General features: G+C 44.5%; 1 protein-coding gene across 1 annotated transcript; it reads right to left on the bottom strand.

The window, feature by feature from the left end:
- Positions 1 to 27,460, bottom strand: LOC139055526 (O-acyltransferase like protein-like). The gene is made up of 11 exons (XM_070533043.1): positions 27,097 to 27,460; positions 21,135 to 21,441; positions 11,668 to 11,783; positions 10,460 to 10,639; positions 9,093 to 9,189; positions 8,887 to 8,982; positions 7,872 to 8,040; positions 7,048 to 7,130; positions 6,524 to 6,646; positions 3,533 to 3,935; positions 1 to 369 (listed from the first exon to the last, which is right to left on the bottom strand). Exons 1-11 carry the CDS (start codon positions 27,458 to 27,460, stop codon positions 1 to 3), a joined length of 2,307 nt encoding a protein of 768 aa, XP_070389144.1.
- Positions 27,461 to 27,681: the final 221 nt, after the last annotated feature.

Here is a 27,681-nt window from a genome sequence, read left to right as displayed (position 1 = left end):
TCAAAACTTCACTGAGATCACCGCTCCGTTTGCCTGCGTGTCCTCGCCCATATCGGTTTCGCAAGCACCGTTGGCGTAGCACAGCTGTCTGTTGTCGCGATTGTGTTTTGTCGAGCCAGAAAATTCATTGGTGTCGGTTTGCTTGGAGGCAAGGTCGAACGCTTTCTTGCTCTTCGCTTGAGCCAAGGCTTCAATGTACTTCACTTCTTGGGCTGTTGCTTTGCCCTGCATAACTTTCAAAATAGTCTCTTTGGGCATCAACTTGCTGAACACCAGGTTGTCTAGACTGGCAACAGGGCACTCAACGAGTAAGTACACAATGGAAGCGAGTGCATAGGCCATGATCACCTGGGACACGTACATCTGGGCCTGTGAGCAGAAATAAACACAAAAACAGTTTGGTTACCTGTCTAAATTAACAATGCCAGAAATGTAAAACGAAAGGACGTTACTGTCACCTTGGATTTAATAGACAGTGATTATGCCTATTCGATATTTGTGGGAAGAAAGGGGCATTAGAAGCATTGAATTAAATTACCTATCACCAAACAAGTTTATCTGAAGCAGCGTGCTCCCAGGCTTTTTTCACATGATGCGTATATGTGCAATAATTATGTTATGGTTGTTATATGTGTGCCTTCAATGTTTTCGTTGTCTTTACATAAATTTATTACATCGAGTAAATTGCAGGAGCTCAGAAAAGACAGAAAGATGTGTTAAAAAGCGTGTAGGTACCTGCAAGTACGCGTCGGAACTATATAAAAAAAGATAAATTCACAATTAAGAATACTTCACAGTTATGTCCTACTTATGGACTGCTCATAATCGTCTACTACTTCAAGTAAAATATGATAAGATATGGACAGCGCTAGGCAGTATTAACACCCCAAGTTTTACAGCACTGGAGAATAATAGGTGCATGCAAAATTATAAGAGTACGTATAGCACTGAAGTTTGTCAAAAAGAAATTCTGGCAAGCCCCGAAAAAATTTCTAGTTTAATTTTGCTCCAAACATGCACTTAGATTCGAACCGTCATTTTCACTGCTTTCGGCAGTTGATGTTTCTTAGCCTTGCAATAAGGTGGAGATTGGTTGTGTTAAAATCTGAACATGAACTCGTCTCGTACCACAATGCAGAATTCCCGGAAATTGAATTGGTAAGCCTCTTTTCTGGTTGACCTATTTCAATCGAAACAAATTTGAATCCTATCATGGAACATAAGGCCTAAACCAAATTCGCATCTGCGTTACCTCGACAGGAGCGCATTTCTGCCGGGATAACTTGAATATTTATTTATTCACGAAATTTCTGACAATTGAGTTTTTACATACTAAGTTTGAAGCACGTACCTTTGTATGGCAGTGATTGACCCTTTTTTTTAGGCAGTGCCGTTTTTCAGAGTTCTCGCGGTACAATGTTGCTCAAGTATTACAGCTTCATATTTCTGTTTAACCCGTCTGCTTACGTGCCGTGCTGCTGCTTCGCATCTTTCATTTGATTGACGCCGGCTGAATTTTCGCGTTCTGTTTAGCGAGATTGCTGATAAGCCGCTTCCCGACTCTTGCACTCGGGCGAAACCTTGCACATGCAGCAGGATTCCCCTACCGCCCGCTAACGTTACGCAATTGTACCTCTGGTCGACTGACGCACCTGTTTATGGGAATGAGGCAAATGGATAGCTATCACTACTCATCAGTAGGGTGACCTCATGAAATGTCAGGGTTCAGCTCAGCTCTTCGACTTAAACATACACGTGAATTTTATTAATTAAATATTAAGTTAGAGAAGTTTAATTAGCGCAAACATTATTAAGTGATAAGTTTGAAAACGTGCGGTAAACAGCAGTTAATTCAAAGTGTCCGTCACTGACCATAACACAGGTTAAACCTTTGTGTTTGATATATGGATATTTGACCTATGGGTGCTGGTGTCAGATACTTTCCATCGTTCTTATGCTTGACAACCAGGATTCTTATAGATTGTTACATTATGTTTTGTTTTTGCCTTTCACGCTGTATATATTATGTGTGTTCCCTTACGATATGAGTTGTGCGTTGCCATCATCATCATCATCATCATCATCATCATCATCATCATCATATTTTATGTCCACTGCAGGACGAAGGCCTCTCCCTGTCATCTCCATTACGCCTGTCCTGCGCGAACCGATTCCCTCTAGTGTCCGCGAATTTCCTAATGTCATCACCCCACCTGGGCTTTTCCCGTTCTCCACTGCGCTTCCCTTCTTTTGGCACCCATTCTCTAACCCTATTGGTCCACTGGTTATCTAACCTACACACTACCTGACCTGCCCAGCTCCATTTTTTCCTCTGAATGTCAATTTGAATATCGGCTAAACCCGTTTGCCATCTGATCCTAACCGCTCTCTTTCCTTCTCTTAACGCTACGCCTTGCATTCTTCGGTCCTTTGCTCTTTGCGTGGTCCTTAACTTGTTCTCAAGCTTCCTTGTCAGTCTCCAAGTTTCTGACCCATATGTTAGCACTGGTAGAATACACTGATTGCACACCTTTCGTTTTAATGATGATGGTAAGCTTCCAGTCAGGATCTGACAATGTCTGCCGTGCGCGCTCCAACCCATTTTTATTTTGGTGCGCTGTAAATTTTCTGTTTTATTGCTGCCCCCATATCAGCCATTTTGAAAGGGAGCCGAGATCGTGTCAAGCCTATACACCTTTAGCATTCGCGTTCTTTTTCTACGAAAGGAAACGAAATAAAGTCAGTTCAAGTCAGTTGAATTCATGTTTGTTGATTAACTAAATATTGCTGCAAATAGACCTGCTGTAACAGCACGCTTAACTATGAAACGTAGCTGCATGGATGGGTTTCGCCTGTAATGTTATACTTTGAAATATGTTTACAGAACGGTTATATTCTGAGCAGCCCATGCGATTTTTTTTCGTTTTTTTTTCTTTAATATGGTGTCGTATTCTCGTTATAAAAAGTTTTTCGTCAGTAAGAAGCAATAGGAACATTCTCCGGGGAACGGTGAAACTAAACGCACTTATTACGGCAGTACCAATTAATGTTTCCAACAGACTTGATGCCATTTTCGGGCTTTTGCTCCCTGCTGTCATTTTCAAGTGTAAAAAGTGAGGCGCCGCGTGTAAACGTAATTATGAATATTTTAACTAAATTATTCGAGAATGTAGGTGAGGCTAATCGATTCTGTAGTTGAAGCTCAGAAGGTTTGTCTTGCTCATAGAGCCACCTTCACTGGAAGCGTTGCTGAAAGTAAGATAAGTTTGGCAAGCTCAATATAAACAACATCGGTTTCAATATAAGGGATTTACTTTATATTCATAACACTTATACTGCTCCCTTGATTTGATATCGGTCATTGCACGCGAATTAATTGCGACTGGCTTTTGGTGCCCACCTCGTGCAACAATTTTGCTGGTTTTCTGCTATAGTCTGCATAGCTTATTAGACAACCTCGAGAGAAACAAACGGTAAGGAGGTGCCGTACGTGTAAAAACGGGTGTTGAGGAAGGCGTTCTCGAATTAGCACCGAGTTGCAGGCCATCAGGACCAGATGAACCAGGTACACCGAGAACGACAGCCTCCCCAGCGGGTAGAAGCACGGCCAAGAGAGTATCCTGTTGACCAGGCCACCCCGTTTTGTAGCGCAGGCGTACATGACCCAGCCGGTGCCAAGAGCCCACGACGCACGGTGGAAGCCTGCGTAGATGGCCGACTCGAGCCTCTCGGGCTCGCGACCCTGGGCCCACGTGCGCACGCCCAGCAGGGCAGCCAGCGACACAGTGGCTGCCAGCACCCACGCAGCGGCCTGAACGAGCCTGGACAGCTGGTGCCGCTGCGTGGCTAGACAGCCGAAGACGATACCGATAAACAGGGGTGGAGCGTGCGTGTAGGCCTGGAAGTAAAACTCCGTTTGCATGTCCATCAGCTTCCTGCGAAAAAGGAGACGGCGCAGCGGTCAGTGTACGAGGGCTCTTCCAGGCTGCCGCTCCGGCTCAAGAACCAGTTCGCGTGAGGCTGCTTCACTGTCACTGAGGTTTTTAGCGCACGAAAAGGGACGAGAGACAGAGGCAAGACGCGGACACAGGGCTAACTTCCAACAATTGTTTTATTCTACGAAGCGGTACACATATAGACAGACATCTCTCGTCCCTTTTCGTGCGCTAAAAACCTCCGTTATGGAATACCAACACGCGCTAACCTACGCTCTTTCATTATTCACTATGTTGTTCGTACCCAATTGACAATGCGCCGGCCGTTGACGCTGTCACTTATGCAGGCAGTGGCGCTGAGCTGAATCTGGAAATAAGCTAACGCGGTGTGTGTACAGGCAGGGACAAAATAATACGCGATCTGCGAGCATGTGCCAGACTGCATTCTTTGCGCCCTTCAACGAAGCAAGCGCCTTCTGTCGAGACATGCCATTACGCATGCGTGACCTTTCATGCTCGTGTGCCTCCCCATCCGCCAACTTTTGGCAGCCTGCTGTCGGAATCGCGATAATGGCACAAGGGGCCCTATAGCGTAAAACTATTCCAATATGTTTTTATTCCAATCTTCTAACGTCAAATTTGCGTAACCGCCGACGCAAGCATCGGACGGTGACCCGCAGGGTTGTCTGAATAGACAAATAAAACGCTCTCCTAGTGTATAGGAGGTCACTTTGCTTTAAAAACGAATAACATTGCCTACAGTGACCGACTTGTCTTATGTAATTGGATCACAAGAGGTGAGGAACACGCTCAAGTGGACAGCGATTCCATGGGGCCGAGCCAATGCACTAAAAATCGATAACCGGATGAAGAAGGTGGTGCTGGCGTCTGCGAATGGCCCGATTTCCCTTATTTAGCTTGAGGTGGCTGGTCGAAAATTTCGGCGGCATGCAACGGAAGGTTCAGAATGCCGCTAAACCGGATCCTCAGCAGAGTTGGCAGAGTGAGGTCGTAAACGTGCCGAAAGTGCTTGAAAACCTTACACGGCAACGCAAAAAGTTTTATTGTGAGCAAATAAACCCATGCTCTCCGGCAAGTGGGAGTAGCCAATGCCTGAGCGATCGGCGGCAGCCATCTTTTGTTTCTTTTGGAACGGGGCAGCCTGCGGCTATTCAGAAAAAAATTCAGTTTTGTTCGACATATTAATGCATCTTTGTCGCGTACACGTCACTGATGCGGTGAGGGACCTCGTGTGACAGGCAGGAAAAGTGGGTGCAGCCTGAAAACTTTTGACCAATAGCCGAGGGCTAATGGCGAAAAGGCGTCGAATCAGAAATAACTATATTTTTAGGTCCAATGATGCATAATCAGTGTACATGTGTCATATCAGATGGGGAGCTATCGCGGTTTTCATGACGTCGCGTGACAGACAGGCGAAGTGGGGCTGATTAAAAAAAGTTTTTGACCAATCGTGGAGGGCTGATTGCAGAATTGGTATAGAAAAGTTTGGAATAGCGTTACGTTACAGCGCCCAAGTTTACGCTAGGAGAATGGATGTCTGTTTCGGCTGTTGTGATATGTGCCAGTGTACGCACTGCACGCTCTACTACTACCCTCCCCACAAAAAAAATGCATTACGATTATAACGCAAAGTGGTACCACAAGGAAGCATGAAACAACGCATGTAATCAGATGCCCGCAGGGTGTTATTCATCGTTACTGCGACCTGCTGTCGAAAAATAAAGTGTAAGGACGAGTGCTGTCGTCTTAGTCACTGTCGGCGAGTACAGCGTTGTCCTCAGTGACGCCCACCAAGGTTACTGGACAAACAGGACTCCTGAATTGCCCGAGACGCAATCGAACACGGCAAATGCTTTCACAGGTTGCACAGTGACCCACCGTCCTACTTTGAAGATTGTTCTCTTGACGCGCCTGCACACGAGCGTTAGTCGTCTTGCTCAAGGTTGCGGTTAATACGCCTTAACCACATTAATTAGGCACGGACAGGGTTCTAAATCAGAAGAAATACGGTGCGAAATGAACAGTGGCAACTCCCAGCTCGCCGCTCTTGGGCGATGACAAGTGGCAGCTGGCACGGAGAGCAGGCGAAAATAAAGGGGGAAAACGCGTTATGTGTCCCGAACCAGAATATAACGCGAGGTGCATTCTGAGATCATACATTTCGGCGGAAAGAAATCGGGCATTGTTGATTGCGTACGCGCTTGCAACTAACTGTTCAGTCTTGCGCGTAGAATCCATAAACACACGGGGACTTGTGTCATGCTATTCCGACTGCTTGTTCTACGCTTGAATGATGAACAGCCCGCAGGCGGCAGCATGGCGAAACACAGGGTGGAAGATGCTGCTAATAGCGCGAACTGAGCGCGCAGAAGGTAGCTCCGTCAGTGCGGGAAAGAAAATAAAACATGTACAATTTTATCATTTAGCGCTCGCCTACGGATGACAAAGCATTAGGCTTTGCCGTGCGTAACTTCCTGCTCTTTCCAGCCCGAAAATTGGCTCACGCATGACGAGTGATAAAACCAATGACATGCAAAGAGACGATGCAGAAGTTGTGGGCAACTTACCTGACGTCAGTGGTAAAAATGATGTTGAAAGGCAAGGAGTCTTTCACGTAGGTTTTGATCGCTGTTGCCAGGGAGGTTGCCGCTGCGATGATGGCCATAAGCCACAAGGAAGCCTTTGGCCATCTGAGATGAATAGCATGCACAGGGGATAGTAAAATTAAGTTGAAATTAATTATTTAAATTACCTGAAAAAATTACGCATAACATGAATGTCTTTTAGCGTTTGATTTGCTGTGAGAACTAAGGTCATACGCGTGAAGGCCGTGTCACCATACGAAGACCATTTCGAAAATCAGCGTTGTCCAAATGGCCTCAAATATGAACAAAGAAAATAATGGAATGGGTATCGTAGCCTATAGATGGTGTACCGTACGCCAACAACTCGAAAAACCAGGATCATAAAAATACCTTAATGTTCTCTTCAAATGGTACATTAAGGGAAAACAGATGAAATTGATAAATAAATTGAATGATAAATTCTGTCGGAATGGAGTTAATGAACATGACCACTGTAATGTTCTTACCTGGGCGTTATAACCGCAAGGATCACAGTTGTGAATATAGCGAGCTGGAAATCCACTGCGATGTACCAGTAGTGCGGCAGACACTGCGTGGGAATATATTGCACAAGGGGCTTTCATAAAGTTCGGGGATTATTCATGGCTGAACGTTTAGAGCATCACCATTCGTATGAGAAATCTTTAAACGTTCCAAAGTTGAATTGGATGCTGTAAAGAAGGAGACAATTATTGACGTCTTCCGCGTCGCATTCCCTTCGCATATTGAAAGATATCTCACTCGCTCATTGTTTACAAGACAAAGCCTAATGTTGATATGGTCGATACGCGTGCGGCGTCATTCGCGTCATAATGTAAGCGGAGAAAACGATCGACTTCTTGCGGTCTTGCGCTTCGATCTTTCTTTTTGTTATAAAAGCGTTGTAAGCAATATCGAAGGAGACCTATTAAGGCAAAATATCTGCTTTATGAGGGTCACAACAGCCCTGTATCCGGTGAAGGCGAGGGATAGCTTGAAGCTGAGTACCGCTTGTGAATAAAGGAGCCTGTCTTGTCTTGCGTGATACGCAAGGCTGAGCGTGATCATTGCTTCACTATTTGGATGCACTGAGGAATTCTAATTACTTCCTTAACGGTGTCGCCAAGCCACTAAAATGAATCTTTTACGTATATACCACCTGCCACGCACAACAACTATTTAGTATTGCAGAACGAAAAAAAAAACAAGAGCAAAAGCTTTGGGTGTACACGCCACAAAGTAAAGCTTCGCTTCTTCGCCTGCCTGTCCATATTTCGTAACTCTTTTGGGGCCTAGCTTCTTTGCTCCTCACCAAGTCTCTGATGTTATCGAAGTAGTTTTCGGTCATCGTGATGATCTTCCACCAGTTCTTGGTACATGGCTTCTCAAACACGGACCAATAGTCTCTCAAGGCTGGACCATCGATGAGAGCCGGAATGAGATACATGAATCCCAGCAGCGCCAACATGGGCACGATGAGCCTGCGAACAAAGCGTCGTGTAGGTGGTCCCTCTTGTCCTTCGCACGAGTCTTTTACTATCCGTGTTTTCATGTGCATTCGACACTGTTATAGTCATCAAATCGCTGCAGTTTTGTGTCAATGCATATTACACTGAACAACAGGATTTCCGTGAGCAGGCATGGCCGGTACATCTGAGGAAAGATGAACCGCTAATATCGAGTGGTATGCCACCGCATTTCTTTATCGTTATGAATTTAAAGGAGATGTTGGCGTCTTTACTGCCACTTGTTGCTCTTTGCCGCTGTGTAAACATAGAACGAGAGGACAAAAACAGTGAAAAACACTGAAGACAGTCTAAGAGCACAAGCATTTGCGAAGTTAAACACACAAGAAAAGGAAGGCGAAGAAGAGAGCTCAACAATTCACTCACAGTTCTGTAAATGAGCGAAAGCAAACAAAAGGGTCTGAAAATACATGTATATAACGGCGTAAATTAGCGTGCGCATTGTGGCGTATTTTTAGAGGCTTCTCTATGTCTGCTCTTTTTTATTATTGCCTCTTTTTTTATTTCTGTGCCATTGCGCTACTGAGCTCGAGGGCACGGGGTCGAGTCCCGGCCGCGGCGGTTCCATTTAGATGGGGGTGATATGCAAAAAAACCTGTGTTTTATAAAAACAGAGTTATTTATGTCCAGCACCTATTTATAATTTCAAATATACCATATCATTGAGTGCTCGGTAAGGAAGAGAGTGGGTCATTATCGAAACGAATAGCCACGAAATAGCGCATGTTTTCTCAGATTTCACTTCATATATCTGTTCGTTTGTATAATTATATACGCTCGCCAAGAGATGAGCACACTCACCTCACGTAGCGTCTGAATAGCGCGATGATTACGACAATTACTGGGGACAGGTGCACACGTGGTGCCTTGGTCACGAGGTAACCAGAGAGGAATCCGCTGCAAGACCCAGTGTGCAGAGGTAAGGGAGGATAACACGTTCTTGACAAAATAAAAACTCAGACGGTCAAAAGTCACGGTACTTATGGGTTTAAAAGGTGCAAACTCACGTAATCACGAGGAACGTCTCCACTGACATGAACGAATTCACCTGGACGCTGAAGAGGAAGTCTTCGCGAAGCCGTTTGAAGAAACCGATAAAATTGGCTGTAGAAGGAAGAAAAACAAAATGGCATTTGATGGCTGCACCCTGGTATTTTTGCATATGGGCATCTACACATCGTCCGGGTGAATATTGAAATCCTCACATTGACACCAGTGCGCATGAAGCCTTGATGTCAGGTGTTTAACTTCCGTATACTTTTTCACTTCACTGAACGAATGTAAGACAACTAATGCGTGCGCTATGAAGAGGCCTGGATGAAAATAAACAAAGGCTCATTTTCAGAACTGCCTGTGTCACATCCTCACGTTTGCGAGTGGCAGAGACTTGTGGCCATTGCGCTACTCAGTTCTAGGTCGTGGCATCGATACCGGCCGCGCTGGCCGCATTTCGATGGGGGCGGAATGCAAGAAGACTCGTGTAGCGGTGCAATCGGTGCACGTTAAACAACCGTTAAAGTTTAATATTTAATGTTATCGAATTCTAGGGCCCTATTGATAAAAAAAGTTTTTACGATAGAACTGTTCGTAAGAGCGGGGGCCAGTCAATCGTGATGTTAGACATATTGGTCACGTTGAAGGGAACGTGAAGAACAAGAAGAGCTGCCTCAAGTGCGAGTTAAGAATATAGCTGTTTACTGGACGCACTTGAACGCAGAAACGCAGGCAGTGCTCAAATCCCCATGACAGCGGTAGAGTGTACTGCTGTAACAGCGGTGTCGTCGGTAGTCGAATACACTCGGAGCGATCAAGTGCGTCCGCTTTTTAATCTTGCCTCATCATACAATCCAGAGTAATCGCGGGTCTTCGTGTACACTCGCGAAAGCGCCATACTATTCACCTATGCGCGCACATTCTCAAAATACACGCCTCCTAATTGCTGCAGAACTGGCAACAACGTTCAAGAAATTTGATGCAGTAGGCACTCCTTGCGCCGAGCGACAACTTGGTGACCGTGATAGTCCTGTGCAAATGAACACCGGCAAAAAAAAATAAAAGAACGATGCATGGCAATTATATTAGCGAAGGCGTCCAGCCAGTGTAAAGCGCTCTTATGAACGAAAAACTTTGTAAATTCGGCCACTGAAAGTGAATTCAATAAACTTTTTGTTGTTCGTTAAGGGCACTTGAATTCGTAAGTGCTTTGTGAATATGCGCGCTGGTTCGATTGACCGTTAGTGCTGTTGGTTTTATGAAAAAAAAAGATCAATTTTCTATTTTGCAACTGAAGAGGAATGGAGCATGAAATAGCGATGAGGTGTGCAACACGCAGTCATTTTTGTCTTTGTTTTCTGAAACCGCGCGTGTTACTCACAGTGGGCATGCGGGTCCCTTATGAGGTAGGTATGGCCCAAAATGACCCATGTGGCGGAAAAGACGCGAAATCCATGTATGAATCCAAGCTCATTGGAGTAGTCCCCCCAGTTGGGCATCTGGGCAAGCTTCTTAAGAGCTCTTCGCAGGGAAAATGAACGGACGGCCTTGGACACGTACCCTGCGCAGAGGGAGAGCAAAAGCACGTCTGATTTAAAAACCTTATTATCAGGATGAAAAAAACAAACAGGTTGATATTGCTCACCATTTCTGTTCGATATAGATGTAACTGCATGCAAACAAGAGTGCCGGGGGTATTGCTATACTTTCTGTTATGAAATACATTTTAATTTTAAACATGCTCAAGTTTCTATGAGAGTAGCTGAACACAGAATGACAAATGAGCCATGCTCGCGCTGAGAAAATTGGTACAATAAATATCAGTCTCAAGAATATCAATTGAAGGGTGCTCATTACTATGTTCATCTTGTGTCTTTTTGATTACTTTGATTAAATCGCTGTCTAGGAGGCGACTGGGAAAGTGCACGACCCGGGATGTTAATTTCTTCTTAGCTGTCTTATGTTGCCCATTTTTTTCTCTTTCTTTATCAATTTAGAAATGCGTGTATCCTGAACATCGTTTCTTTAGTAATTTGATTGTTGTTAACTCTATTAACTTCTGCTGATTGTTCCAACGTAGAACTCAGATAGGACGTCTGTTTCTGAAACGTGGATGATATGCGGCCGACAGCGAAAATCCTAAAAGCCCGGTTCCCGCTGCAAGCACAAACATATTTGGAATATAAAGATCTAGCCTAAAATCGAGTATTGTAGACCGAACAGCTGAGTGCGACGCATGTAGGGAGGTTTTCTGCTTCTGGGGCTTGTAGTTTTTTGATCGGACCATTATACAAATGGCCCGCTCAAAACTTTCCACCCAAACCCTCCGCTTGTCTTCCTCCGCTTCTGCTTTTGATTCCTTATTGTGCATGTCTATTAATTAGTCTAAATTTCTTGCCTTGATTAGCCTAAGCTTCTTACCTACTTCTACGACAGTGGACTAGGAAGAAAACAACCTGTATATACTGCTCTCTTCGACTACAATCATTTGAGCTCGCGGCAATAAAGTATACGTTGTGAGGGAACTCCGTTGTTATAGAACTGTCATAGCCTCTGTGAATAAAAAAAGTTGACCTGCTCGTCACAAACCTGCGACAGTCGTAGTCTTGTCAGAGTCCGTAAATTCGTCACCCCATAGCATCGATCGGTAGATATCGTAGCCGGTGCCGAACAGGATAAAAGATACCCAGACAGCAAATATGCACCTGGAAAGATAACAAAAAAGTTAAAAAAAGAAACTGTGAAACGCCTTTGGCAAAGTAATTAGCTTGATTTTCTTTTACCATGTGAATTCTGCTGCAGCACGTGCGTTACATGTTGCGCATCTAAACATATTAAACTCTAGGGTGGTTGCTTGGGCTAGTTGGTGATTAGTTATAAAAAATCACGTACAGCGCATTGTATGTCGTCTCTCGCAGTCCTTGTCCTTCGCGCTGTACGTCATTTTTTTATCATATATTAAAGTCCATGGTTTAACATCCATGAGCTTCACTCAGGATTATGAGGGGCGCAGTGCAATGAAAAGCTTAAGAGTAATTCTGACGGCCTGGCTCTTTAACGAGCACCTAAAGCATGGTACACGAGCTTTTATCACGTGCCGCCTCCATAGGAATGCAGCCGCCCAGGCTTTCAATCGATCTTGCGGCCACGTGCTCAGCATCAATGAGCTACCCCGGCGGCTCGCGCGTGTTTGATAACTTGTTTTTGCGATGGCTTAACGAAACAGTGTTATTGGAATATATTCCAAAAAAAGAAAAGAAAAAGTGGCATAACGTATCCCGGCCGTCCTTAAGCAAAAAAAAAAAAGTCTTCTTTTGCAAAAGAACGCCTATTTATACAATAACAGGCTGTGTCATCGTGGCTCGAAACGAGAGCGAAGCATTAAATAGTAAAAGGATCTATACAGCTTGTTTGAACGTGTCATCCAATTTCACGAAATTAGACGCATTCGCTGACGTTGAATCAAAAGTCTCTGAGACTTGTTGGCCAATGAACATGTGAAATACCAGAGGGACAGAAAAAGGCAATAGACTTCCAGAGGTGGTAAAGAGGTGAATAAAGTGTGTCTTATATGCTTGCACGTGTATCCGCGTGTGTGCGTGTGTGTATGTGTGCATGTGCGTGGACGTAACAATAGAATGGAGGTCAAGACGTGACTGATTTATTCCGCCAATTTAACATGTATGTAGATAATTACACACCGTCACCGTATTATGCTCGTAGAGAACGTGGTGGTACGAATCGCCACCTCGCACCAGAGAAAGAAGCACTCTTCATGCTAATGTCGGCGTACCTACTTGGCATAGCGTTGACTGGAAGTGAACCTTAGGTTCCTTGATGCCTGGCAATTTGCCCAAAACGGGGATGTACTCATCCTGTTTAACTTGCTGCCCTTTGTTCCTTGGTATGACTGAGGCTTTTTGAGTGTTCAAAACTTTTAATATGAATCGAATGCACAGTTCTGGAGTAAGATGATTCTACTACGAAACTTTTGTAGTAGTATTTTTTTATAATATCCGATTATATGTAAATATAGAAGACAACTGAGATTCTTGGAGCCTGCTTGGTATGGAAACGGACCTGTGCATGTGGGCCGCGAACCGCTTAAGTGCGCATCGCCAGAATATGGTTACTGCTGTGGTTTTTCACTTTATGAGAAGTTACATATGTCATACAACTGAACAATTTCCAAATAGTATTGCGTGTATTGAAGAAAGCAAAAGCTTTGTTTGTCACCATTCCTCTCTCTTGCTTTCTTGCCGCCAACCGCAGCGGTAAGCCATTGGCTACGGCGTTGCTGCGCTGAAGGTCATAGGCTCGACCCCATCCGTGGCGGCCACATTTCGATGGGGGCAAAGTGAAAAACGCTTGGTATTTAGACATAGGTGCGGATTAAAGAACCCCAGGTTGTCAAAATTATTCCGCAGTTCCCCGCCACGTCGTGCCTCTTAATCTTATCGCGGTTTTCTCACGCAAAACTCAGTGCTATTTTATACCCGTTTTTACTCTAGAAAGCGCAGAAATCTTCAACATTTGATTCTATAGTTCAAGCCCGTATTGCTTGAATATTCGCGCATTCGACTTGGTCTGAAGATTTCACTATTCGGCCACCTCTATATGTATAGATCGTGTTACAGTTGATTACTGTGTGACATGGGGCGCCATAACGTAAAGCTATTTGAATCAATTTCTATTTCATTTCTGCCACTAGCCTTCCACGATTGATTAAGTAATGTTTGCCCCTCCCCCCCTCACCTGTCTGTCACGTGATGTTATGAAAACTGTAAAAACTCCTCATCTGATATGACGTGCGCAGATTGATTATGCATGATTAGGCCGAACAAAAGAAAAAAATATTTCTTTTCGATTCCGCGTCTTTTTGTTGCTCCGCTATCAGTCAACGTTTCTCGGACTGCACCGACTTCGCCCGGCTATCTCGCGATGTCACAAAACCGCACAAACTCACCACGTCAAAGTGACGTGCACGCAATGACGATATATTAAAGGGACTGACAACCACTTTTTAAGGACCTAGTTTTTTATGGCGCAACGCAAAGCTCACCCTCGGTAGTGTTCACACCTGCGGCGGTTACTTCCAAAAGCGCGTGGATATTTTGTAAGCAGAGTTTTTCGATCTGAGCAACCACTAAAGAAGTAAGGGTCCCTTCTCCAGCTACGCAGAGAAGTGAGAGTGATGTCGATAGGCCGCCTCGCAAATTGTGCAAGCCGCGCATCGTTCTGCTTTCACAGGAGTGAGTGTAACTGTGACAAACCACCTACATTTTGACCTTTTCAACCAATTTTGGAAAAGCTGGTACAATAAGTTCACGTTGTTGTACAGATCTTGCTTATATTTGTACGGCGTTTTTCTCCAAATACACGCCTGCGACCTGGCTCGCTGGCCCCCGGCGTCGTTATTCTGTCGATAGACGAGCCAAGCTAACTCATCGAAAACGAAGGCGAAGGCAGAGCCACTGTCCTACTCACTACAAACGAAGGCGTATCTGGACATTGTAAGCTAGAAAAACTTATAACAGAAAAAAGTGTACTCCATGTCAATACTGACAAGAAGAAAACCGCGTACACTAATAGAAGGTCATGTGGTAGGCCTCTTATGCACTTTCATGCTTTTGCCGCATAGGGCAGCAAAGGTAATTTTTCGCGACTTTTAGTGAAGAATTAAAAATATAAATCTACGTTTAATGAGAACAACAATGTCGTTTTAGCCACTGCGATGGGCAATCTTTCCATCAGCGGGGTTTATCTCGATTCATGTTCTGAGCGATTGTCAGCCCCTTTAATATGCGAAAGAAAGTTCAGTAATGTCGAAAGTTGGGCAAGTTAGTGGCACTGACACGGACACGGACACGGTGAAGACGCACAAGAAAACCATGTCAGTGCGCCGCTTCACCAGCAAAGTATAATGCCGAAGAAAACAACTTTTTTTTCGGAATAGCCGGGGACTGCGCCATTCTGAAAGGAACGAATGGATAGATGGATGGATGGATGGATGGATGAATGGATGGATGGATGGATGGATGGATGGATGGATGGATGGATGGATGGATGGATGGATGGATGGATGGATGGATGGATGGATGGATGGATGGATGGATGGATGGATGGATTGGATGGATGGATGGATGGATGGATGGGTTCCCGCCGATCACTGCGGCTCTGACTACTCAGAGCTGCCGGGGAGAATGGATTTCTCTGCGTATAGCACTGTATAACATTGTCGCATCCTTTCGACACGTATACTAAACGCTGTACCCACTGTTCATCTCTGAGGATACATTTTAGCAGCATTTGTGATTTTCTGTTGCACGCCACTGCGATTTTCGACAAATCGCAGACGCTGACACCGCCCTCCTCATCCGCTTATGTACTTTCACTGCGCTAGCCCGGACCCACCGAAACCGCCTTGAGTTCTGCGTGCTGATCGCCACTCGGTAGCTATTCAGATAATAAAAACCTGCCAAACTTACCGATGCTATTCGCTTTGAAATCAAACAAAAGTGACCTCCTATAAACGAGGAGGGCGTTTCATTGGACTGTTCAAACAATGCTGTTTGTCACTGCCCAATGCATGCGCTTACGGTTACGCAAGTTTAATGTCAGGAGATTGCAATGCAATAAGAATGGAATAGCTTTATGTTATACGGCCCATGGTGACAACATTTCCAGAGAGATTTAAGAACCGCTTAATCCCACAAACTTATTGACCAGCTGCTTTATCCTTTGTGACATGCACGGTAACAGCAATCTTGCCGGCATGTATTGGTAGTTGTTTTCCTACATTTTTATTCCGACTCCTGTGCAAAAACTCTATGTTCACTATACGTTCATAGCCTTTCTATAACAAAAAATCTGTATAGCCTAAAAGGAAAAAAAAGTGAAAACACTCCACGTGAATAACCATAACGGAATGTTATGTTCTTGAGAAATTTTAAATAGTATAAAAATGTCGTACAATATTTCTAGAATTCTCCAGGTACTTAAAATCTTGCTGGAGCTGTAGGATAAGTGCGCGTTCTACGATGGTTGGATCTCTTGTTGAGCTTGCATAGAAATGTATCACTATAGTGCTGTCAGCCTGATTATATGGCCGAAGCAGTTGCTCGAAAGTTGCTTAAAAAATATGAGAACAGTAAAGCAATGTGCAAATCAAAATTAAGGAGCTGCTCGTGGGAATAGGCGAATGAGTGAAATCACAGACGAATTTACTATACATATGGATGTTTTATGCTAGCGTAATTTCATATGGACGTCAAATAATGTCTGCTGTGTCCTACACTGGAAAATTTGAACATTACACATTGTACACCCTTTGGACCACCACAGTTCGTTTTGAGACACACGTAACAACGGTATACACATGCAATTACGCAATCACGCAATTTGTCCGGTCCCGCATTGTTCCCGGATCGACGTAATTCTTGCAGATCTGCTTGCGAACAGTCGAGGTGCAAGGGAGTAAAAGTGACAATGCATTTTGAATTATGAGGGCGCTGGCCAAAGTACTTACACGATTAACGTCTGTCGTTGATCTAGCTTCACTGGTTCTTCAATGGCGCACCACTGAGCTTTCAGATTTAGAACGAAACCTTCCGTCACTGTAAACAAAAACACTGGTTATAGGCGACCACATCATATTACATTGTTGCAAGGGGTGTTGTAATATATGTAGAAGAACGCTCGTTGTAAGGACGCCCTGACAGCAAATCGCTACCATCGACATATGGCAAGAACGAGAAGAACCAGCCTACAAAAATATTCTCAAATAAGTAATTAAAATGCCAAAGCATCACTCGACATTTCCTCTATATACTGTCCAAAAAATCAGATCTTGATGGGGGTAATACTTCAGCGACTTCAAGTACTGCGTTTCTGAGACTGGATTTTCTTACCGCTCCTTCGATGTCAAGAGTCAATAAATTTGTTGTTTGGGATATCTCCAAAATGTACGGAACCTGTATTTAGCAAGATGTAAGCGTCAATTAGGTGAAAATTATTGCAGAATTACAAATCTCTTTCTAGCCTGTTGCAAAAAAAAATTAATGATATGTTTAGGGAAAGTATGCACCCATGCACCAAGACATTACAAGACAAGATGTACGAAATGTATAAATTCGACACATGGAGCGTTTTGGAGGAGACAGCGTCAGATCTTCATTAAAGCGAAGCTTTCTTTGCGAACAATTCCGGACTTTCTTGGCCGTGGTTGCTGGCTGGATGGGTGTGCTGCTGCTGTCTTGTCCAATAGCTCGCGCGCAGTAGGTCACTACCACCTTTACAGGCATGCAGCCTGGATAGGTGCGCAGGCTGCTTGCCTTGTTTCCTACGGAATTACTCACTGATAAAAACAAATGATGCCTAAATCTCCTCATTGCAGTAGCTATACGTCATCGAGAGCAAACATTTCTAGCATTTCTATGCCTACTTTCCTAGCCATTAAGTCATAATATTACTTATACTTGTATCGTTCCAACGCCAACTGCCTCTTTGAGATGATCGCCGCGTGTTGATGATGATTATTTTATACTATGACACCTACCAAACATAATGGATTGACCAAGAAGCGGGCCGTCCATTTAAAATAAACAAGAAAACAAAGTGAAGAAGTACAAGACAAATTAGTCACACTGCGTAGCAAGCGTGCGCGAGAACACATGCGCGTGCGCCAGCATCCTGGACGGAAGAGATGCGCGAATGAAATGGGAAAATTCATAGTGTTTCATAAACCGCTTCACGAAAGCTTCGCTTCATACAGATTCCAAAATGTGCGTTGCATCTGCGTACTTGTTTATGCTAGTAGAACAACGAAAAGAAGAACAGGAATGAAAATGACATAATGAAAGACCTGGGTGTCGATAGATTTTAACCAATTAATGTTACTCAGTCATGGCAGTTAAAATGAGCTTTCTTCAAAGCAAATTGTTGCTGCCATATGCTTACTGTGTTTTCTGAATAAACCAATTCGACAACGGGGCAGTAAATAAACTCACAATACTGAAGACGGCTTTAACACAATTCTGATGTTATCAACGCTTTCTAAAAATGTACTTCTGTCATAAAATTGGTCCTTGCTGAAGCTTGTTACTGTAATTGGTCCTTGCTGAAGATGTTACTGTAACTTCTTGTTCTAGTATTTCACTGATTCTTACAATTCTATTTACTACAGTCTGAGCAACTCTTGATTTACGCACACGATTATGAAACTTGAAGGTAGTGCTTTGGATTACTTGAAATAATGGACATTATAGCACAAAAAAATTCTACATTGAACAAAAATGAATGAGTAAGCATTTCAAATTTGTGCAAAACATGATAAAAGATTATGTTCGGGTAACATAAAGGAGATTACTTTTTTGTATTTGAAAGAAAATAAGACAATGAAGATGATGACCATTATCCTAAGTGACTGCTCTTCTGACGACGCCTCTTTAGAGTCGCACACTTGTGCTGTACTTTATATGGAATCCTCCGTATACCACTGCTGCAGCTGTTTCCTATTGCTCGTATCCCAAATTGCCCCTAGTGCCATTTAAGCCTGTCCGAGGTGCAGACATCTTTAAAGCCCTTCCCTACGACATTGATTCGGACGTTGACAGCCAACGTTCTAAAACGGAAAGATATGTATGTATGTATGTATGTATGTATGTATGTATGTATGTATGTATGTATGTATGTATGTATGTATGTATGTATGTATGTATGTATGTATGTATGTATGTATGTATGTATGTATGTATGTATGTATGTATGTATGTATGTATGTATGTATGTATGTATGTATGTATGTATGTATGTATGTATGTATGTATGTATGTATGTATGTATGTATGTATGTATGTATGTATGTATGTATGTATGTATGTATGTATGTATGTATGTATGTATGTATGTATGTATGTTCATTTGGAAAGAAGACAAATCTGTGTTTGTCTTCTGTCCAGAATTTTGAGGGAAATGCATTGGATTTCCGTGGTGGATTTATGAAAGAAAACACAGGTACGTGGAAGCTTGAGGTGAACAAAAATGTTCGAACAGGGAATGCTCAAGGAATGAGCAACGCCCCACTAGCATTCCTTGTTTGAGCACTGTAATTCAACACTCTACGCTGAAACTTGGGAAAGTCGTTTCTTTTCTTCTCCTTACTCTTGGAAGGGCATTAGTATCTTGATAAGATAAAGTGCAAAAGCACACCTAATGAATCGTGAAGACATATGCCTGAAAGCGTGCCCAGCATGCTACTCCAGATGGCAGTCACAAAAATGCAGTTATATGCACAGTTAAGTGGCTTACATGAAACAAACCACATGATATGATGTGATGATACTCGATATAATGCTGTGTCACTACTGTCTTGATGCTACATCCTCCGAGCTTTGAAAGACAAGTTAGATGACAAACTCAGATGACCCTCGACGTTATTCATCTTAAGCGCCAATCACTAACCCGAGCATTCTTAATCCTAAATGCAAACTGCTGCATATATCCTGATATGAACAAAACTGCTCAGTGTGCTTCCTGGAGTCATAGGTTCTTGTAGTCAAGCTCATGTAAAAAGAATAGGGCTCTTACAGCGATCCATAATGGCCTGTAGGTCCTCTGTGTCGCACAGAGATGGTACACAAAGTCCGAACTTGTATAGCGGGGCCAGTGATAAGAATTCTTTGTCGAACATGCGAGACAAGTTCCCAGCTTTCTGAAAAAAAAAACAATAAAGAGGACGAATTTCATGTGCACGTATTCATCAGGGAATGCGCTTATGAGTGATGTCAAGGTGCGTTTCACCTAAGTGGGGTAAATGAGATAATAAAGCGTATAAGTAAGGCTTCTACGCCGACATGAAATCGAATAAATACTTAATTAAGTTATATACACTTCAAGCTACCTGTCGCAATCTTACGTCAATGCAGCTTAATTATATGCACGCGATCAAACTAAAGAAAAGCTATGTCACACTTTCACAGCTCATTTACAGCGTTTACTGGCTCGGGAAGAAATGTCGTACAATCGTTAGCATAAACTCCGCGAGCATTTTTTGTGCGAATGGCCGTGAAGGAAACATGACAACAATCACACAGAGACACAAGCGAAAGAGTACTTTCAGGACATTGAGCCTTCTATCAGGATCTCTATTGAAAGCAGGAAACAAGGAAAGCAAAATCAGAAATAGAGAAGAAAGAAACACGAGAAAAAAACTGCGTTGCTTGTGCTGAACCAGGCAAAGAGCAAAAACAGATGTCACACTCCTATACGTCAAGCGACACGCGGTGTCAGCGCTTTGGTCAAATGAAAGCTGCGTGCTGTAACGGCAGCGTGTACAATCCCATGCTAAAACGTTCTCATAAAATTCAGTCAGCTTCGGTTATCTTTGTACGCGTGGGTCAGTTTGAAGCAGTTTTGACGTTGGCACCCGACTGTACAGATTACTTTATCTATTTACTAGCTTAGTGGAACATTTTATCTTTTGTCCTTTGTATATGTCTCTGCATCGCATACAGGGTTAAAAATATTAAATTATGGGGTTTTACTTGCAAAACCACGATTTTATAATTAGCCACGCAGTATTCGGGGACTCCAGATTAATATGTACCACCAGGGGTTCTTTAACGTGCACCTAAATCTAAGTACACTGGTGTTTTCACATTTCGCCCTCATCGAAATGCGGCCGCCGTGGCCGGTTTTGATCCGGCGACCTATTGCTTAGCAGCCCAACACCATAGCCGCTAAGCAACCACGGCGGTTTACAGGGCTAAGTAATGGACAACCAAAGGCCCGTTTGCGGAATGCCTGCAAAAATGTACTACGGCATAAAATGGCGCATCAATTTCCTCGACGGATTTATGGGTCCTTGTCTAATCAGAAGAGGAAACAGCAGGTCGCTGTTTTCTTTTCTGGTGGGGGTGGGGGACGCGACAGGGATTGCTATATGCTTCAGAATACCGAATGGTTGTGAACCTGTATGGCTTGTATCCATACGGATACATGTCATGTGGCTAAGCAGAACGAAAATTTTTTATTAGCCCACAGCGGGAGAATCATACCTGACTGGAGTAGCTTCAACTGAATGGACAGTGCTCACCTCAAATCCCAGGTAGTTGGCGAATCTTGTAACTACCTTCTTCACACTAGGCGACATTTCTTCACCGTCGTAGCGAAGATGGACCATGCAGTACTTTCCTTGAAAAAGGCCCTCGTCGTGCCTCACGGCGAGGCACAGATCGTAGGCTCCGTATCCGGACAGGCGTCCCTGCATCATTCCTGCCGGTGGTCGGCCCATCGCGTCGATCACTGCAATATGGACAACGACTGGCTCGGGCTCGAACAGAATAAGGAAACGACGCGAGTAAGCTGTGGACAAAGCGCACCGAGAAGTTCAATGAGAATAACAGTGTCTTTATTCAATGGCACTGTTTCCATCCAAACTGTATTTTTCCCCTCGAATTATCTTGAGCAGATGAACACACTGGGGACAAGCATATCGTGCTGCGTGAGTAAAAATTGATGTGAAAAAGAAAACACAATAACAGACGCTTGAAGCCCTTTCATCTACAGAGTTTGTCAATGCGATATGCGGATCAAGTGGGCCCAAAATTCTCAGAAAACGCACAGACACAAACACACGCGCACACACAAAAAAATAACGAATAAGCAACTGATGCATACAAGTAGAGGTTCGGACGGCGAGTTTTTTCCCCACTAGCAAAGCACGATCGTGGAGCGCGTTTTTTTCTCGCGTTGAGTGGTTTACGCTTCATTTCTCTTTAATCTTCTTTTGTACTGTACTTCAGTATGTTCAAGTTGATGTAGACTTGATTGCCTTTCGCTGTTTCCTTTGCCATTGTACGACGTACTAAGCTTTCTATATTTTTTTTCGTTTTGACGATAGGTCCTTTGTTTGAACATTACCTTTTTATGTGTTCATTCTTGTGTGCACTATCCTGTATAGGCCAGATAAAGCCTACAGCATTGGTAAACAAATAAAAAAAAATCTGCAAGAATGTACAAGGGCTAGCTTTCACGTTCACTGAAGCACACTTGATAACCCACTAAGCTGACAAAGCAAGTCAGCCGGCTAAGATTGACATGATATGATGCTCATTCGTTGCCTCAGCTGATAAAGTGCTAGTTTTCTGATATATTCACACGACTTGCACCGTAAGCAGGTGGCTAGACAGTTTTAGTATAGGGCGTTTTGGGGCCCGGTAGAAGCGTACAAGTGTTTTGGGGCCTGAATGAAATAAGGGCTCACCGCTACCCAGGAGCTTTGGGGTGTCGAATTAGTGTGGACCGAAGCCCCAAAATCAAAAACTAGCAGGCCGCCCCAGACTTGCCCCAAAAACTTTGTTTAAACGAACATGGCGCCACCTATCTAACGGTACATTCGGTTGGTTCCTCGAACACTTCAGTTCGGCTGCTGCGATGCGTAGCCCTCTCCATATTGGGGCCAGATGTTGTCTTCACTGGTCGTTATCATGCGCTCTAGAGCACTCTGTTGCACGACTCTGTATTCGGCTGGTTGAAAGGGAGCGCTCGAGATGTGTTCGGCTGGTTCCATGCGTGGGATCGCATCTGATCGAGAGCGCTCGGCGCAACTCCAACTCTCTCGTCGTAGCGGCTCCGATATCTCGCCGAGCTCCGATCACGTGACGCCACTCACTTGTTTGTTGAGCGCTGAAAGTGGAAGTCGTCGTTTTTCTCGGGTCTGTTCTGCAGTCACGTAGTTGCGGAAGTTGCCCCCTGGATCTGTTTCCGTCCTTCCATAGGCGTGCTCGGCTGAGTCGCTCTGACTCTGACTCGGACGCAGAGCGGCTCTAGATCTGGCTGTTCCAATGCAGAGCTTTAGCGCGACCAGCGGAAGATACCAAGGGAAAGCCTGCCCCAGCCGAGCGATCAGCTGCTTCCAGAGCAATTAAACGAGCTACGATGTTGTCGGGATTCTGTCGCATCTTGGTCCTGCACTCAGCTCGAAAGTGAGGAAGGAAAATGAAGGAAGGAAAAAGTGGAGAAGGAATGGAAGGGAGTTTAAGTACGTCCGAGCGCTGTGAGCTGGATCGCAGCACTTTGAATAAGCCAGGTGAATGTAATGTGAGCGCTAGATTTCAACCGGACGAATGTAAACCGCACCGATCGAGAGAGCGCTCTAGAGCGCTCGAAAGCGACCTGTCGAATGCACCATAACTGACCGCTCTCACCTCGCACCAACTCTGATCTGATTCCAGAGCAACTCGTAAAACCCGTTAGAAAGAAATGATTATGTAGGCTACCGCCTTCTCTCATCCCAAGTAAATGATTGAGCGATAAACCGTGGCTCTTTGCGAGGCCGGCTGCTCATTCCGGAGTTGTAGCCCAAGCAGCAGTGGTCCATAGCTTATCACATTGATTTCGTTTCATATCTTGGCCAGCAACACTCTTCCGCCTGACAAAGCTGGTCAGTCACTTACTTCCTTGTTGCGCGAGCGTCCTAGAATATTTGTATTTGATTGTCTGAATAAACATATAATCATCATGATCATCATTATCGTTTAGTCTCTGCGCAAAAAATGATTCAGCTCGCCGTGCTCAAAACAATATATGTCAAAAACCTATTGCTTAGAACCTACAAAACAAGCAGCGCTGTCGTGTGAATTTTGTAAAATCCGCCGCTACCTCAGCCTTAAGATATTAGAAGGTGCCCGTTCCGTGGCCTGTGACCAGCAGTCGACGAAATTCACACTTGACGAACCCATTGCACCTAATGCGGAGAATGGCGGAAGAGAAGATGATAAAGTCTTAGAAGATTCTTAGCCTTAGAAGATTCTCCTAACGACAAAGTAAGGGAAATGGCATTTAAATAAGACAATAGAAAACATAATGCATGCCGTGTTGCACATCTACTGATGTGTACGTGCTATATATTGCTCAGCACGAATGTGTAAATGTTTTTTTTTTTAATGGTTCGAGCTTAGTTTGCGTATACATGCGGTTAGTACGATAAGCTGCTCTCGCATCCTATTTACGCCAGTTTTTTTTTCTTCTTTTTTTGTCTAGTGCACTGCGTTTCTCGTGTTCAGCGGTACGGCATTGCTAGGGTCGGCTTGAACCTAAGGCTTCAGCTATTTCGCCTTTTTATCGCGATACCAATTATATGAGCACTTCAGGCGCATTTCTGCCGTCGCCGTCGCCATGATGTTCCATATAAAGTCCAAGCCCGACAACTTGGTCGCCGCGCGCCGTATGGTGTGTGTGCGAGTGAAAGCTTGCGAGGGTCAGCTAGCGATTGCGACTCAATATCGCGAGCGCAATGAAAGTAAGCAAGGAAGAAGCGCGCCGTCTTCTACCGCGCACAAGGCACTGGGGGGAGGGGGCGTTGCACTCCAGCGGCTGCTGCGTAGGCGGGGCCGCGCAGGCGCCCTATCTTGAAAGCGATCTACGATGTGGACGTAGTGCGCCGAGTTCTGGTAGCGTCGTATGCGCTGTGCTTTCCACGCTTAGTTCGTGTTGAAGCGAGACGCAGCACGAAGGTCAGTTCGCTCGCTGCTGCTGCCTTGCTTCCTCACTCCAGCATTCTGACAACTAGTTTCCGCGGTTATCGAATGAGACGTGTTCATGTTTACTTGTGCCCGCGTGACACCCTACTTGTGAATTCAGTTAGTAAGCGAATGTTCACAAGCTTATAGAGTCGGTAAAACTAATATTCTTACTTCGTATGGCTGCCCAGTAATTTGCTATCGCAATCGAGGCTTCGCCTTTCGGGTGATACTGCGACTTTTCTTTAAAAGCAAAGCTTTCTATGCCTACCTCCTCGGGATGTGCCATGTTCTCTTTGTGTTATCTCACCGAATAAGCGAGGCCAATCTTTTAGACTGTAATGGAATGTGGTGACTTGGTGAGCCGATCCTAACATCAGTGCACCATGTGTACTCGCAAGGGTTCTAATGCGGTTTGTGATGCGGGTCAATTCCGATTACCGAATTCCGGTACCGATTCTCATAATGTTTTTCAGTCGCTCAGGATGTAGTCTGTGCACCCAGTTTCTTTACTTCTCTTTCCAGCTTTGGCGTCAGTGTCTAGCCGAGTAGACATAGAGGGGTGTCTGCCACGAAACTGAGACGCGAACAGCGAATGCACGAAAAGCTGCGATATCAGCGTGGAAGAGTTTTGAGAGGAAGCATTTGGCATAGTGGTAGTGGTCTATACTTTACAAATGACGTTTGTATATAATACAATGCGACCCTAAAGGACACTTACCAACTACTCGATTAAGAAGTTCAATTCATCATCGAATGTGAAGATGTGAAGCACTGACGTTCATTAACTTGGTTCGAAGGAATAAATAAGTCACCATAAGTAATTCTCGCATGTTACTAACACCCGTAGAGAACCCATGAATTGGAGCAAAATAAGGCAGCTTCTACTTTTTAAATGCCAATAATTTTTTTTTGTTTCGGCTCCTTCTTAAGAGTGCCAGCATATTTTACTGAACGCAATGTCAACCCCCAAAGGGGGGGGGGGGGGAGTTATTATTGAGCTACGATCAGACGTGAAAAAAAAGAAAAAAAGCAAGAACGACCAACTTCCGAATTTGTTTCTCCACTTGCGCTTTCTTGCTCTGACTAAGCTGGCCGATGTTTGATTAAACTGTTCATTTCCTCTGACGAAATTATCTTCTTTTAGTCCTGGGGTGCTTTTTACTCTCGCTACTTTACTTTTGGGGGTGCAGGAGTGAGATTTCGTGTGACTAGTCACGGACTCATCGGCTCCGATAGGTACGTGACAGCGTGCTTGGCACTGGGCCAGGAGAAGGCTGCCTCATAGGCAGACGCCTCCGGTGCTAGTCGTCGTGTGACTGCAACCACGAGAGCTAACGAGTGAAGATACCGCCCTTCTACAATTGCCACTGTCTAAAACTCTCAGGGCTAGCTTGCATGTCCATATACAATGCACCAGTGCGAGTTGAAATGGAGATAGCCCGTGCCGTATCTCAAGCGTAGCAACCCAGGCCTTGTGGCATGCAAAAAACGTTAGGCTCGATGCCCGCGGAAGCGTTTTGAATTTTCTCCGACTTTCAATTTTGTAATATTTTAAACTTAACAAAAGTCGATGGATTCTTTCCTCCTCCAACTACAACATCAAAAATTTCGCCGCGTTCACCCTCTACAGAATCATGAGCGCTCAGGCAACGCCCTTGCAAAAAATGTATTTATGAAGTTTATCGAAAATCTATAACCATCTTTCTACGATGTCTATAGACTAAGTCTGTACGAATCCGAAAGACGTCGAGAGAGATCGATTGCCTATAGACTATGCAAGAGTATCTCGGGAAGGGCCTACCCACTGATGTCAATCAATCATAGACGCTAGCCCGAGGAAGTAAACTTCAGACATCACAGTTTGTTTCTGCCATGTCAGACGATAGTCCGACATAAGCAATAAAGCTGCCACTGGAAGAGGCTACTTATGAGTCCTGCGTCAGTGACTGCCATTTATCAATCACTCGGCCGCTGCAACGACGATGGAGTGAAAGAGGGCTAGGATGATAAGCATTAACGATCACTTGCTTACCTGCACCCCTGAATTACGCTATTGAAAAACATGACAGTGTTCATTGCCTGTATTTGTAACTTATGGAGGGGGCACTTATAAGATTAGCCGGAGGTGGTAGATATTGGGTATTATTGGGGTTATAGAGAAAGTATCAGAGCCTGTTCGAACCCTGCTATCTAGGCACAGTTTTCTAGATTATGCACGGGTTTCTAGTCGGACGTTCTTGCACTCTTGCCGTAATTTTATAGCTCCAGTATAGGCGGCATGAACGACGAAACAATATCTGCTATATCTGTAGTGAATCACAATAACTCTCGGTAGTGTAACGCGTTTTAGACGCTGATAAGAGTGTACTTTCTTAGTAAATTCTGAAGTTCGAACCAAGTGCTAGCGACTTAAAGCCACTCGCACTTAGTTACCTCTTCAGCGCAAGTTTATAGCACGTTAGAGTGAGAGTAATCGATTAAGTCTCTAACTCACTTTGCACCGCCCAAATGTCAGTTCTCCTCAGCCCCCCACCGATCTTCATGAGAGATCCAATGCAGCGGGGGGAGAGTCGGGGGTCGTAGATGAGCTCGCTGACGAAAGGGTAGAACTCCCTCGTCGCGAAGCGCGTCATCTTGTCGGAGATGGCAAGGTAGGCTTCCTTAGCGCGGTCCGGCTTAGCCGTCGTCGTTGTCATCGTCGAAGTTGAGCTGCTCGCCGAGGTCGACGTCAAGTTCAGCATGTTCACTTCAATCCCCGCAGAGTCCGGGCCCCCTTGCGCCCGGACTTGATGGCACTGCGGGGTTATAATCGTCGTAAGCAGCAGCAGTAGCAGCCGCGAGCCGTGCAAGCACGCCATAGCAGGAATCGTAGTCCTTTGATGTTTGAACGCAGGGCTTCGAAGAGCCGCGGAGCCGCCGATTTGGTTCTGCGAAGCGGCGATAGAGTCGCGCACTCCCGTGAAGTAATGAGCTCCTTTGAATCACATCGACTCAACACCCGCAGCTTTCTAACGGCGGTGATAATCGATTCGAAAGTCACAGTAATGTGACGTAGCGTTGCATATAAAGGGAAAAGGCT

The sequence above is a fragment of the Dermacentor albipictus genome, chromosome 1 (genome assembly GCF_038994185.2).
Source record: "Dermacentor albipictus isolate Rhodes 1998 colony chromosome 1, USDA_Dalb.pri_finalv2, whole genome shotgun sequence".
NCBI lineage: Eukaryota > Metazoa > Arthropoda > Arachnida > Ixodida > Ixodidae > Dermacentor > Dermacentor albipictus.
Note: the sequence above shows the minus strand (reverse complement) of the source record. Positions and strands in the feature narration are given on the sequence as shown.

What these genes read in the sequence shown, in the direction of transcription:
- LOC139055526 (XM_070533043.1), bottom strand. Translation starts at nt 27,460, where the DNA reads ATGGCGTGCTTGCACGGCTCGCGGCTGCTACTGCTGCTGCTTACGACG. An exon ending in GAGACGTTCCTCGTGATTAC is followed by an intron (nt 8,983 to 9,092) that starts GTGAGTTTGCAC and finishes TGGGTCTTGCAG; the next exon opens with CGGATTCCTCTCTGGTTACC. An exon ending in TCCTGATGGCCTGCAACTCG is followed by an intron (nt 370 to 3,532) that starts GTGCTAATTCGA and finishes TTCTGCTCACAG; the next exon opens with GCCCAGATGTACGTGTCCCA.